At 38.7% G+C, this 13017-nt stretch overlaps 1 protein-coding gene across 1 annotated transcript; it reads right to left on the bottom strand.

The window, feature by feature from the left end:
• Positions 1 to 6887: 6887 nt before the first annotated feature.
• Positions 6888 to 11258, bottom strand: LOC105355901 (uncharacterized). The gene is made up of 4 exons (XM_078933120.1): positions 11149 to 11258; positions 10877 to 11062; positions 9873 to 10103; positions 6888 to 7628 (listed from the first exon to the last, which is right to left on the bottom strand). Exons 2-4 carry the CDS (start codon positions 11030 to 11032, stop codon positions 7482 to 7484), a joined length of 534 nt encoding a protein of 177 aa, XP_078789246.1. The 5' UTR covers positions 11033 to 11062; positions 11149 to 11258; the 3' UTR covers positions 6888 to 7481.
• Between the last annotated feature and the right edge of the window lie 1759 nt (positions 11259 to 13017).

Here is a 13017-nt window from a genome sequence, read left to right as displayed (position 1 = left end):
CGAAGTTGGTCGACGGAAGGCATTTCAGTGGAAACGAACCTGTGTCCGAATTCCTGCCCTAATCCCTAATTACAAAAACCCTATAGAGTGCAGCACTATATAGTTCTCTATATAGTTCTCTGAATTTTAAAAGCAATTTGGACACCCATGCTCACTACTTTTTTCTTTCGGGTGTTGTTCATAAGGTGCTTGACACGAAAACAAATTGGCGCATTACCGCCACCACCTGGTCTGGAGGCGAACTACTCCTATTTAACGCAGAGAATGACACCTATTTGTCAGAGTAAAAACACAATAAATATGGACATTTTACAAAGACTGCTCTGTTCTGATCATGGAAAACGTGGCTGATTTATAAATAATTAAATTACAAACACTTTGGTGTTGATTTAATGTATTTGTTCATAAATAAACCCCCAAGTTATTTATTCATGGCAATATTTATTTTTGTGCCGCTGAACGATTAACCGGCTCTTGCGAGGAGGCATTTTTCTTCTGTAGTTTTCTCACACCTTACTAAATTGGCTTTGAATATGAATCTGTCCGTGTTCATGGCAATAATTCAACCATTTTTCGTGAGATCATTTTGTATCGTCCCCCGCCCCGCAGGAAGAAAAAAAAACAGGTATTGGTATTGATATTATTAAAGAGATTCATGTCCCTCCTCCAGCCTCATCTTTTCATGCATTCCTCCTTTGTGTAATGTGCAACTTAATTATTAGATATATTTTCACAAATCCTGTTCGGTGAAAAGTGTGCGTGGACCCGCGCGCAGACAGACGGCCTGAAGCGCGCTAAACCAACTGGTAAAGATGCAGGTCAAAGTAAAAAAAAAACATTGTAATGGTTCAACAGAGCTGAAAATCTATGAATTAATTTTTTCCTGATGGAAAAATACTTTTTTTTTAGCTTCAGCTATTTCCCGTTTTTGCTGTTCTGGCCTCAGTTGGGCATCGGCACGCAGATCTGAACACCATGCGTGTCTCACGATGAAGCTCGTTTGAGGTTCTTTTCTGCTTTATCAATTGACATCATGTCCCTGCCAGGAAACCTGCTCCTTCCTTCCTCATCCAGCGCAGTGTTGCCAGATAGAGTCACAGCTCTTTTATCCTTCTGCTGTCCCAACTATCGTGCGTGCTCTCTGTGGAATACACTGGGAGCGCGGGGAAAAATAACTCTCAGCTGCAGAGGATGTGAACAGGTGAACAGGTAGAGAGGAGAAGCAGGTAAAGAGGCGGGGGAGGGGCTTTGGCTTCAAACCCTGTCAGAGAGATGACAACGCGGGCGTCAGATTCAGACGCAGCTTTCCCTGCGGGAGTTGAAGCAGAGACTTTCCCTGGGATGATTTTATGAACTCAAACATGGAAACATGATTACCAAGTAGAACTCTTCAAGATAATAAACCTGATCTCTCCACATTCTCAGTGTCTACCATGCATTGATGCACACATCGCTCCATGCAGCGATCAGACCATAACCTCTAGCTGGTAGCTCCGCCCACACGCGACCGCGGTATCAGGCTTTAAAGAACACAATTTCTAAGAGGCGGGGCGGGGCGTTGCACACCCCCAACAACGGGTTAGATGACAGTTGCCATTAGGCGTCTCTACCTGGTGCTTTCACGGAGCTTCAGTACATAAGACTCCAAAAGCCGCACAGCCTAACGTGGTCCGCTAATATATATTCATGATTCATGATGATTCCCGCGGGGTTTTATTTCTGCCGCCCGCTCCCGCCCGCAGCACAATTCAAACCGCCCAATCACGCGAGATTTTGGCAATCCCAATGCAGCCCTCTACATCGATCCACACTGGTTTTTCGTAGAGACTTCTGGTGCAGGCTGTCGATACACATCACCATAGCAACGCTTTTGACTGCCGTTAAATCTCGCGATAATCAGCCAACTTCCGTTTCTACTGAAATGCCTTCCGTTTCTATCGAACTTTTCAGTAGTATGTGTGAGAGGATTTTCACATGTGTATGTGAGAGTATTTTCAGTAGTGTGTGTGAGAGGATTTTCACATGTGTGTGTGAGAGCATTTTCAGTAGTGTGTGTGAGAGGATTTTCACATGTGTGTGTGAGAGCATTTTCAGTAGTGTGTGTGAGAGCATTTTCAGTAGTGTGTGTGAGAGCATTTTCAGTAGTGTGTGTGAGAGCATTTTCAGTAGTGTGTGTGAGAGCATTTTCAGTAGTGTGTGTGAGAGCATTTTCAGTAGTGTGTGTGAGAGCATTTTCAGTAGTGTGTGTGAGAGCATTTTCAGTAGTGTGTGTGAGAGCATTTTCAGTAGTGTGTGTGAGAGCATTTTCACATGTGTATGTGAGAGATTTCACATGTGTATGTGAATGAATATATTTTCAGTTTTATGTATACAAGCATTTCACTAGTGTGTGTGAGAGATTTCATATGTGTTTATGAATGCTAATTCTGAATAATGTCCTACACGGCACCTCATAATTTTGACCATGAGTGTAACAGTCTGCACACACATCAAATGGTTATCTATGTTTTCCAGCACTGGGCGTAACCTGCGCAAATGATTGGCGGTCATGTATGTGTCGGGAACGCAATCAAACACACACACTGCCAAGTTACTTTTATTATTATTTATTTTTAATACCCTCTGATGGTTTGAGTGTGGTTTAAGAGGAAAACCTATGAAATGAGGCACAGTATTTATAAAATATGATGAGACGCAAAGAGCCGCACGCTCATTGGCCACTGAAGAGCCGCGTGTCGCCACCCCTGTACTAGAATCTACCTGTGTCACATAGATAGAAATCCTGTGCCTATAGTGGGAAGGCAAGACACATAAGCACTTCAGTAGCTTTCCACCGCATTAAAGAAAAAGGTTCTTAAACCTTATTTTGAATTACATAAATAAAATAAGACTAGTTTACATGTGTTTTTAAAAGTATATTTAGCATATTATTAACGCCTGGTCTCAAAATTGCCTGATATAAATCAACACATTGTTCTTTTAGCCCGGTTATCTGTGGCGTGTTTCCTGGGGCCTCATTTATAAAACTTTGCGTAGGATTTGCGTCAGAAGTGGCGTGCGGATGAAACATAGGACGTGCGTATGCACAGAAATATTCGGATTTATAAAACCGTGCGCACGCACATCCCCGCGTCTTTCCATTAATAAATCACAACCAATTCTAAATGCAGCGCAGCTTTTGCGGCTTCATGACACGCCCATAGTTGCCCATAAATAGTCCGTGAAACGCCCACAAATGAATATTCATTGATTACGAAATCATGGCACAGCGTACCATGATTGGCGTACGCCTTCTTTTGTGCGTACGCAACGTTTATGAGGCCCCAGGTGGTGTGTGGGTTCCAGGGGCCTCATTTATAAACGTTGCATACGCGCAAAAGAAGGCGTACGCCACTCTCTACACAATAGTTGATATTTATAAAAAGCAAACTTGATGGGAAAATGTGCGGTCCTCCACGCAAGCTCTGACCCAGGCGTACGCACAAAAACTGGTGAAATGAGAAACGGCGACACCGTCGGCAGATGGAAGAAACACGTGAAAGTGACAGTGTGAACCAAATCGTGCCGGCATGTGCTGTGCTACACAATGTGGCACAGCTTAAAAACGTGCCTCTACCCCTGCCGCCGATTGCTGTGTTGGCCCCGAGCCTGAACCCCATCGCCACGCATTTGAACCAAATGCTGCTGCTGTGCGCCAGCGTTTGGAAGTGATGCGTCTCTTGTAAAGAACAACAAAAGGTTTGGAAAATATTATTTATTCAAGAATTCCCTCATCGTGCAGTTTATTTCAGTCAGTCTTGATTTCGCCCAACTCCTTGACCACCTGTCTGAACTAATGACTTCCTTCTGCATTTCAAGGACTGCATCGGTGAGGACACGTCCACTGCTGGAGGGTTGAGAGCCGCGTGCCGTGGAGACGCTGGGTCCAGACGGCTGCTCAGCTGCAGCATCGTAACCACTGGCCCCGCTGGAACACCCAGCAGCTAAAATAAAATTGTTCTATATTAATAAACTGTAATTGTGTAGCCTGCATACATGTGACTTGACTGCATTCATTTTAATTATTTCTCTTACCTGTGCCACCCGGTGCATCTGGCGCGTCTGTCCCCCTCCGCCTCAGTCACCACTCCACTAAAGGGATTCCCCAATAATAGTCGCCAGTCTCTCATCAAGAGGGGTCAGCTCCGGTGTTCCCTGTCCCCCACCTGTGTCAGACACACTCTGGCGATGCAGCGCTAGACGTCTATCCGCCTCGACTTTGATGTCCGACCATTTCTTTTTTATTTTGGCCACGGTCCGAGGTTGTGAGGCTACAGCATTTACGGCGTCTGCCAGCGTTTGCCACTCACATGACTTTTCGGCATTAGTAATGCCCACACTGTGCCCTTCAAACAACATTTTTCACCTCTTTTCCACCTCGCCAGCAACGATAACTTCTACTTCCCATTAAGTGAAGTTACGTTTTTTTGATTTCCTCTCTGTGTTTGCCATGATTTCACAAGCCATGAATATTAACTTGTGGGCGTTTCACGGACTATTTGTGGGCAACTATGGGCGTGTCATGAAGCCGCAAAAGCTGCGAATTGGTTGTGATTTATTAAGGGAAAGATGCGTAGGATGTGCGTGCGCACGGTTTTATAAATCCGAATATTTCTGTGCGTACGCACATCCTATGTTTCATCCGTACGCCACTTCTGACGCAAATCCTACGCAAAGTTTTATAAATGAGGCCCCTGGTGAGCTGTCTCCTGCCTGGTAAGCTGGAGGGAGCGGGTTGTGAACCATAGGTAGACGCACCTCATCCAATTCTCGCGGAGGAGCACTGGACAACTTGCTGAGATCCATAAATTCAAGGTTTTGTAATTTCTGAGGAATGCACCTTTTTATAAGCTAGAGAAACAAAAATAGTTTTGCTACTGATCAGAGCTCTGACAGTCTAGAGGTCAAAGGGCAGTAGTCCGACTGGATGACAGGCTTTTACTTTGTAATCAAGTTGCTCTAACAATGACTTCCTGTTGGGACTTTCAAAACAAAACGCCTGCAGAGATTAGACTAATTTTGGATGACATTGAAACCTAAGTCCCCATATCAAATCACAACGTTGTCAATGAATCAGACACATGTATTGTGATTTGAACACTCCTTCAACACATTTGAACAATGCAACTAAGAAAAAGAAGGAAAAAAAAGGTCTGAAATTTTAGATTTCAAGATCATCAGAGCCTGTGTTCAAACAACTTTTGGCAGGTTGGCAAACAAATGGATTTACAAGAAACAAAAAAATCAGGTTGAGACTAGAATCAAATAACATGCAACAGGTGTAATAAATGCAGCGTTAACATAGAAAAAGCTCAGGTTTTGCTGTCTAAGGTGACAAACAACAAACCAAATGTAGGTCAAATTCTGGACATACAAAGCTCTTATTCTCTTGGATCTGGAGTTTCTCGGTTTGTCTTGCAGTAGCACTTTAACATTGATCTATAATCTTGTTTGCAGTCATCCTAATAAACTGTGGTTTAGTAAGTTGCATTTGTATAAAATAATCGTTCGGCTCACTCCATCCAAGAGGCACGTTTGCAGCTTAACACAAGTTCAACGCCATTGTTTCTTCCAAGGCAACACAATGTGCATCCAACACACAGCTTCCTACCTGTTTACGTCACCCATTACATCCTCCTTTCTTGAGATAAGAACTCCATGGTAAAATACTGTAAGTATGAACTATATTTTTAAATATTTAAGCTTTGTAACTAAATACATACTTGTTTAAATATTTAAGTTCAAAATAAATATTTCGTTTATAACCAAATATTTAGTTTGGATCTGAATGCTTAACTCCTGACTAAATATTTTGCTAACATACAAAGGAATATGCTGATAAACGGAAATATTCTACCAAAATAAAAGCTGGATTTTGAGCTATCTAAACTGAATTGTCTATGCATGTCCTTGTGCTATACTGATAGAAGACACTTCCAACCTGCAGGACGAAGACATTGGACGTAAACTGAATATGTAAATATAATTTTTTTTTTACTTTAAATAAATATTTAGCTTGCTGAGATTTAGTTGCTGAATGTAACATTTAAATATAAATGAATTAAAAGGTAGAAATAGGCATTTGAAAAAAATAAAACAGTTTTTTCTCTCTCCTACAACAGGCTAAATAACCCAAAATATTGCAGTTATTTTTTGACTCTGCAGCTTAACAAAGGGCACCCCAGAAATATCTGGCCACGAGGCCATCTTGTCCTCTGCTGCCATCTATAGGACTAACAAAACAAGACAGCAACTACACGCGCGCTCACATACACCCCCCCCCCCCCCCCACACACACATACATATTAATACATACAGTATATATCCACTCGCCGGCCACTTTACATCATGCTACCGCATTGGACCCTCTGTTGCCTTCGGAACTAATCCTTAGTGGCATAGATTCAACAAGGTACTGGAACCATTCTCCAGAGAGTTTGGTCCATGTTGACATGACAGCATCACACAGTTGCTGCAGATTTGTCTGCTGCACATCCATGATGCCAATCTCCAGTTCCATCCCGTCCTAAAGGTATCCTGATCTGGTGACTGTGGAGGCTGTTGGAGTCCAGCGAACTCTCATGTTCAAGAAAGGTCTGAGATTATTCTAGCTTTATCCTGCTGGAAGCAGCCATCAGAAGATAGTATACTGTGGTCATGAAGGGATGGACATGGTCAGCAACAATTCTCAGGTAGGCTGAGGCTTTGTAATGATGCTCAATGGGTACTAAGGGACTCAAAATGTGCCAAGAAAATATCCCCCAATTTTACTTGAACTGTTAAAACAAGCCAGGATGGATCCATGCTTTCATGCTGTTGATGCCTTTGGCATAAATAAAAGACCAATAAACAAGTGGAAATGCTTTATTTTTTAAAATACAGTTGTAGGTAAAGATAAATACTAAATAAATCATGACTTCATTGTTAGAATTCACAAAGTTGTGGGTTTTGAAGACACTTCTAATATCATGTATGATGTCATGGGTGAGTATTGGCCATTAGCATTAAAAACAAAAGCTAGATATAGACTTCCTAACTAAAAATATATATTTCTGAAATGTGTGTTAAAACTTTTTTAAAAACATTTTTAGTATGATATATAAAAAATATGAAAACTACCTAAAAGACCTAAAAATGTGCAATGCATAACCCTAGTGGGTACAAGTGCCCCAAAATGAGAGACACAGTTTTAGTGCAAATAAAAACACAATCATTTGACAACTACATTATAGCATATGTACATAGATATAAGAACACCTTTACAGTATTTAAACATTTACTGATCATCAGACTTGATCACAGTTTCTTTGCAACATTAGTTTCAACATATTTCTAACATGTCTTGTGGTTTTGTGTTTACTAAATCATGTCAATAATGTCAATAATGCTGTCTGAGTCTCTGACATGAGTGAGCATTAAATAAAGATGCTCCAACTAACTTATTAATAAAGAAGAACAAACACCATTACAGCAACAAAAATGATGTAAACCAGAATCCCCAATCCTACAGCTGTGTGATTTAGGTTCCGGGCTAATCTGGCATTTTTCTCTGCTCCAGCCCGGTCGCCCATCTGATTGGCTCTGCTGGCCTGAAGGTGGAAGAAAGAAACAAAATCACATATACAGGTGATGAGAGAATCTCCATGTTAGAGGAAAATTAATTAGGAAGTGGTGCTAAAACTCTGTTGTTCAATTATAACTCTGCAAAAATTAGCATAAAAACATTTTTTGTTCAAAACAATACTATTATGATCGTGCAATCATCTTTGATATATTGTAAAAGCATTCCCAGTGGTCTTTTAATTATGAATTCTTAGGCAAAATGAAAATCACGTAATTTTTTTAGGACATAGTTTCTGCAGAGCAGTGATAGTTCATCAAAATTCATGTCCTCCATCGTGAGAAAAATGCTACCAAAACATGTTAAAACACATTTTTCATTGGGGTTGGTCTTTAATAACTAATACTATGAAAACAGTGTAAATACACCTTATAATAATGTCATTAAAGCTGCATTCAGTCAAACCAAGAAACTAGTGTTATTATAGCTTTCTGTTATAGGATATTTCACTTGGTTTGACTTTATTTTAATTCATTTTTTTTACATTTCTGCATGGGTGACTGGGCTCCAATCGCCCCAGAACTCTCTCAGAACGCTCCCATAATTTATTTAAACTGGTCACTACAGAAAGAAAGCAAAATATAAAAAGGAGGACTCTTACCAAAAATGATAAAAACGTACTTTTTTTTTAAAATGACAGAATAATCAGATGAATTACTACATTTTTTATTCTAATGATACAAATACAAGAGCTTCCGCTCTCCAAACCCACTCACTACTGGAAATGACGCACAAAGTTCACCCACCAGATGGCTAATTTATGACTTGGGAAAACATTTTCCGTAAACCAAAGGTTGATTACAGTCAGTCTTTTTACAGCAGCTGATAGTCACAACTCTTTACTACATCATTCATGTCTTCATGGTGTTTATTTTCTCCTTACTAAAGTAGCTGATTTCTAAAGATCCTTTCTGATAATGAAACATAAGACTTTTTTGGAGGGGGTTGTTAATCCTGTTCTTGAACACACAACAGGTATTTTCCATGGACACAATAAAGGGCAGAGTGCTAACAGCAATGGAGTAACTCCCTTTCACAATAAACCATCTCAACCTTCCACCCTCCCTCAATTGCGTGCCTCCATTTGGATGGACTAACCAGGACACAGTGCTTTATTCCCTTTGTAAATTTAAACTGCCTTTGTTTAAACTGCCTTTGTTTGCTTTTGTGTGGGGGGAAGAATGCAGTTTTTAATGTGGAACATCTATTTTATAGCACATTGGAAACAGAAATGCATTTAAAACGAGTCAGCTGTAGTCACAAAAGCTCAAGAAATACTCAGGATTTAAGAGTTTCAAGTCTTGTCTGTTGACATCTCCTTTATGATAAATAAAATAATCATTTTTTAATATGATTCATGCATTATTTGAAACCCTTCTTAGTTCTTTTACTTAGCAATGAGAGACCAAACTGAGGCGGCGAAGTAAGTAACCTATCCAAGTAACCTGCTGGTTAATTATTAACAGTCAATGCATGCATCTATGTACCATTTCTTCATGGAATAGCTAAGGGGCTGATCTTAGCCACTGTAGGTATACCCTGATAACCCTAATAAAATGTTTTTCTGTGGGAGAAATCTGAAAAGACTCACACATAGTCACAACCTCTCTGAAAAAGGCTATTTACACCCTGGAATAATGTATTTCTGAAGTCATAATTTAAAGAAAAGTTTGCCTAACTAGTGGAAAAAAGATAAGAACTTCCTGGTTGTCGGTGGTCAGTCATTACTGATCATTTTATAAACTCACATATTAGTTTGCTGAATGGTTTGCCTAATGATAAATTCATAGACAAGCTGACCTAACAATGATGACATTTTGATTTCAGACAAAAAATTCTAAATTGGCAAAATATCAACTATTAATCACTTCTACATCAGTTTAGATTGCACACAGCCTTACTTATGAACTGATACTTGTATGAGTTTAATTGAATTATGAATTATTCCAAATTAAGAGGTAATTCCTTGCTCGTTTCAATATTGTTGTGTTTAAATTAAAAAGGCCCAGATTCAAATATTTACTTGCTCATTCATTACTGTTGTGTGTACATTCATGTGAAATTACATCATACCCAAAATATATAAATATAGTTCCCCGCAACATTAACCAAATGTAAGTATTGCAAAAACCAAAATCACTTTTATGTTGTATGACAACAGTGCTCAACCAATTTGGTTCAAAACTGTAGTTAGATACCAAAGTAAACTCACGGCATTGGAATGGATGAGGGCAGCGATTCCAAACGGCAGGCAGCAGAAGATGGTGGTGAAGATGGAGTAGCACATGTAGTTGTTAACAGGGTCTTGTAAAGGGGCTCTGGTCAGTACAACTGTGGGGGGGACACTGAAGGCACCGGGGTGCGCTGGGTACTGGAAGCCTGGAGGGTACGGCTGCTGTTCGTATGTTGCAACCGGAAATGGTGGCGGACTTCCAAATCCCTGCTAGAAACCCATTAGAGATATAAAAACTAATTTTAGGATGAATTTATGATCATATGTTAAAATAAGCTAAGACAAAAAAAAAGACAGAGAGTCCAACTTTTATCTTTTATGAAAACTGCAATTTGAATGATTTACTACATTGCTTCACCATTTCTTTTTGTGTTTCTTTTATTCATTTTTTACATTTCCTTAACTTTTAAAAAGGGCTTTCATCCTAATAAGTTGCCCAGTGTTCATTGTAATGTGATTTATGTCTTTGTTCTTGGACAGGTGGCATTTTATCCAACTCCACTAGTGTTCCATGGGGTAAACTTTTCCATAGTATTGTTCTTACTTGTAATACTTGTCATTAGATAAGATTACAAGATGTTTATTACATTCAAATGAAAAGGAAAAAAATCTATTATCAATTAATAATATGAGATAAAAGAAAAAAAAATAAAGAAATATTTATAAAAAAATATGTGTTTTTCAAGAGACAAAAAAGGAAAACAGAAAAATGGAAAGACTAAAAAAAATAATAAAAAATATTATGATAATAACATAATGTTTAATTTAACAAAGTTGATTGGAGATTAACTTTTACAAATAATTTATAGCTTCTGTTCGGAAATATATTAAAAAATAAAACCTCAAATCATCATTTCAGACATCTCCAAGTGGTCAGCGCTCCAAAAAAATCCTTTGTTTGAGACTGTACTGTCAGTTAATGTTATTTAACATTTACTTTAATTACCCAAACTACATACAATGAAGCATTTTTTTTGTTCTACCTGTGGCTGCGGGAATCCCATTCCAGGCTGAGAGGGTCCTGGAAACTGCAGAGTCTGGTAAGGTGGAGGAGCAGGGTAGTTACTTGGAAAAGACTTGTCCTCGTTCAGATCCTGTGGAGGAGCGCTTGGAATCTGATGTTGATGGTTTGGATCCATAATAGTCTGGAAACAGTTTGAATGCTTTGCCTATGAAAGACAAAGAAATAAAAAAACTTTATAAAAATACGAAGACTTAAAAATAAAACTTTTAAAGACTTTGTCGATCCTAAGACCTCTGCTGTGTCTGCTAAACGGCTTAGTGCAGGTGAGACAAAACACCCTGACTCATCAAGCTGAAAAAAAGGTTTGTGCCTGAGTTCAGGTAAGTACTTTCAAAATAAAAGCACAGGGAAACAGCTGTTATCAGGAAATTCAGACAAAGAACAATTATGTTTATTGAGTTCCAGGAAAAAAGCAAAAGAAAAAAATCTGTCATATCCAAAAAAAATTCTAAATAGTTTGTGAAGAGTAAAGAGGAAATCTTTGTCATATTAAAATGCATTGTCTATGTAATACTAATGTTAATTATTATAATAAAAATACTGTTTTCCTGATTTGAAATAAAAGGGTCTCTACTGCTTTTAGTGTGGCTCCAACTTTGTTTTGTGGTGGTATATTTCCTTGTGGTACTGGTCTGTTGTCTCCTCCCCCTTTTGCTCAGACTCTCAGTGATCTTTCCATCATTCACGCAAATGTTGAAAGATGTCATAAGCTGCACACGTCACTGACCTCTGAACAGCCTTATCTTCTTACAGCCAAATGTTGCCTCTGGGTAATAATGATAGATCTTCAATTTCCGTCTGAGTTAGATATGGGTGTTAGTCACCTTCAAGCCTTATTTCAAAGTCCTTTTATGACACATGGTTACATGGTGTGGAAGAAAAAAGAAGTAATATTTTCCCATGTAGTCGTATTTGAGCCCAAATAAACCAGAGTAGATGGTTGAATACTATTGTATACAGACTGTTTGTCCAGGATATTCTAACCTTTAAATGCTCTAAAATTCAGTTTTGATTGTTGGAGTCTCAGAGACCTTTTCTACACTATGTTTAAAATTAATTAAATATTTCCTGCTTCTTGATGGAACGTTTTAGATAATCATAACAAAACAGTGAGGGGGATTCTAGTTTGAAAAAAAAAAGCAAGAGAAAAAAAAGGTAATAGTGGTGGGAAAGTATGATTAGAAGAATCAGGGATAAAAGTCTCCTGCCCTAAATCAAACTTCCACGTGGACCTCAAACTGCGGTTTTGAGGGCACTGCTGAGTTTTCAACATCTCTTCACCCCTTCAGTACTGGAATTCAACCCCATTGGCCAACAATGTGACAACAAAAGGAGGATACAAGGTTCCTTCATGCACAGGAACAGCAACGTGATTTATAGTTTCCTGTAAAACTAATTCACAGCAACAATAACAAACAAAAAAGAAAACATTCTCTGAGCAAACATTATCTTTATCAAGTCAAACATTGAAAAAGTTTTCCTCAATACTTTGTTTTTTAATTTATTCACAAGTTGAAATGAGGTCAGATGCTTTTCTTGCTTTCTTGAAGCTTTCTGATGATCTTTAGATAAATCTTGTTCCTCTCCTTTCAAGCAGGTCTCCGTGTATGAAATATCTTGAAGGGAATAAAGGGATCTTTTTTATATTTAAAAAGCCAGATTGGGGAAAATAATATAGCTGTTTCCAGCACTATGCAGGCAATATTGGTATTCCAGTTTTTTTCCCTATTTATTTACCTGTTCTGGTAACATGAAAAGATTAAAAATAACACAATAAAAGTCACCAAATTTGATAATGGACAAGGAAAATGGGCAGTTTTAGTTACGGCAGAAACTTTAATGATATCAGGAAGTGCTCATATAAATGCTAATATAATATAAGTGCTGATAAAAACTGATTGAGACAGAGCCAGTGAGCAGCATTTTTCTGGAAATGCTGAATGGTAGAACTCTAAAAACAGTTACATGTATAAACAAAAGCAACAGTAATTCAAATGACATTTCTAAAATAGTGGGAAATAAACAGATTTCTTTGAGTGTCCTCCAGATGGAACCACAACCTCTCTTCAAATCTAACAAGTGGGATTCACTTCCAGCTCT

Source organism: Oryzias latipes, chromosome 16 (genome assembly GCF_053564925.1).
Source record: "Oryzias latipes strain Hd-rR chromosome 16, Olatipes_Hd-rR_3.1".
Classification (NCBI taxonomy): domain Eukaryota; kingdom Metazoa; phylum Chordata; class Actinopteri; order Beloniformes; family Adrianichthyidae; genus Oryzias; species Oryzias latipes.
The sequence above is the reverse complement of the archived record's forward strand: the minus strand, read 5'-3'. Positions and strand labels throughout refer to the sequence as shown.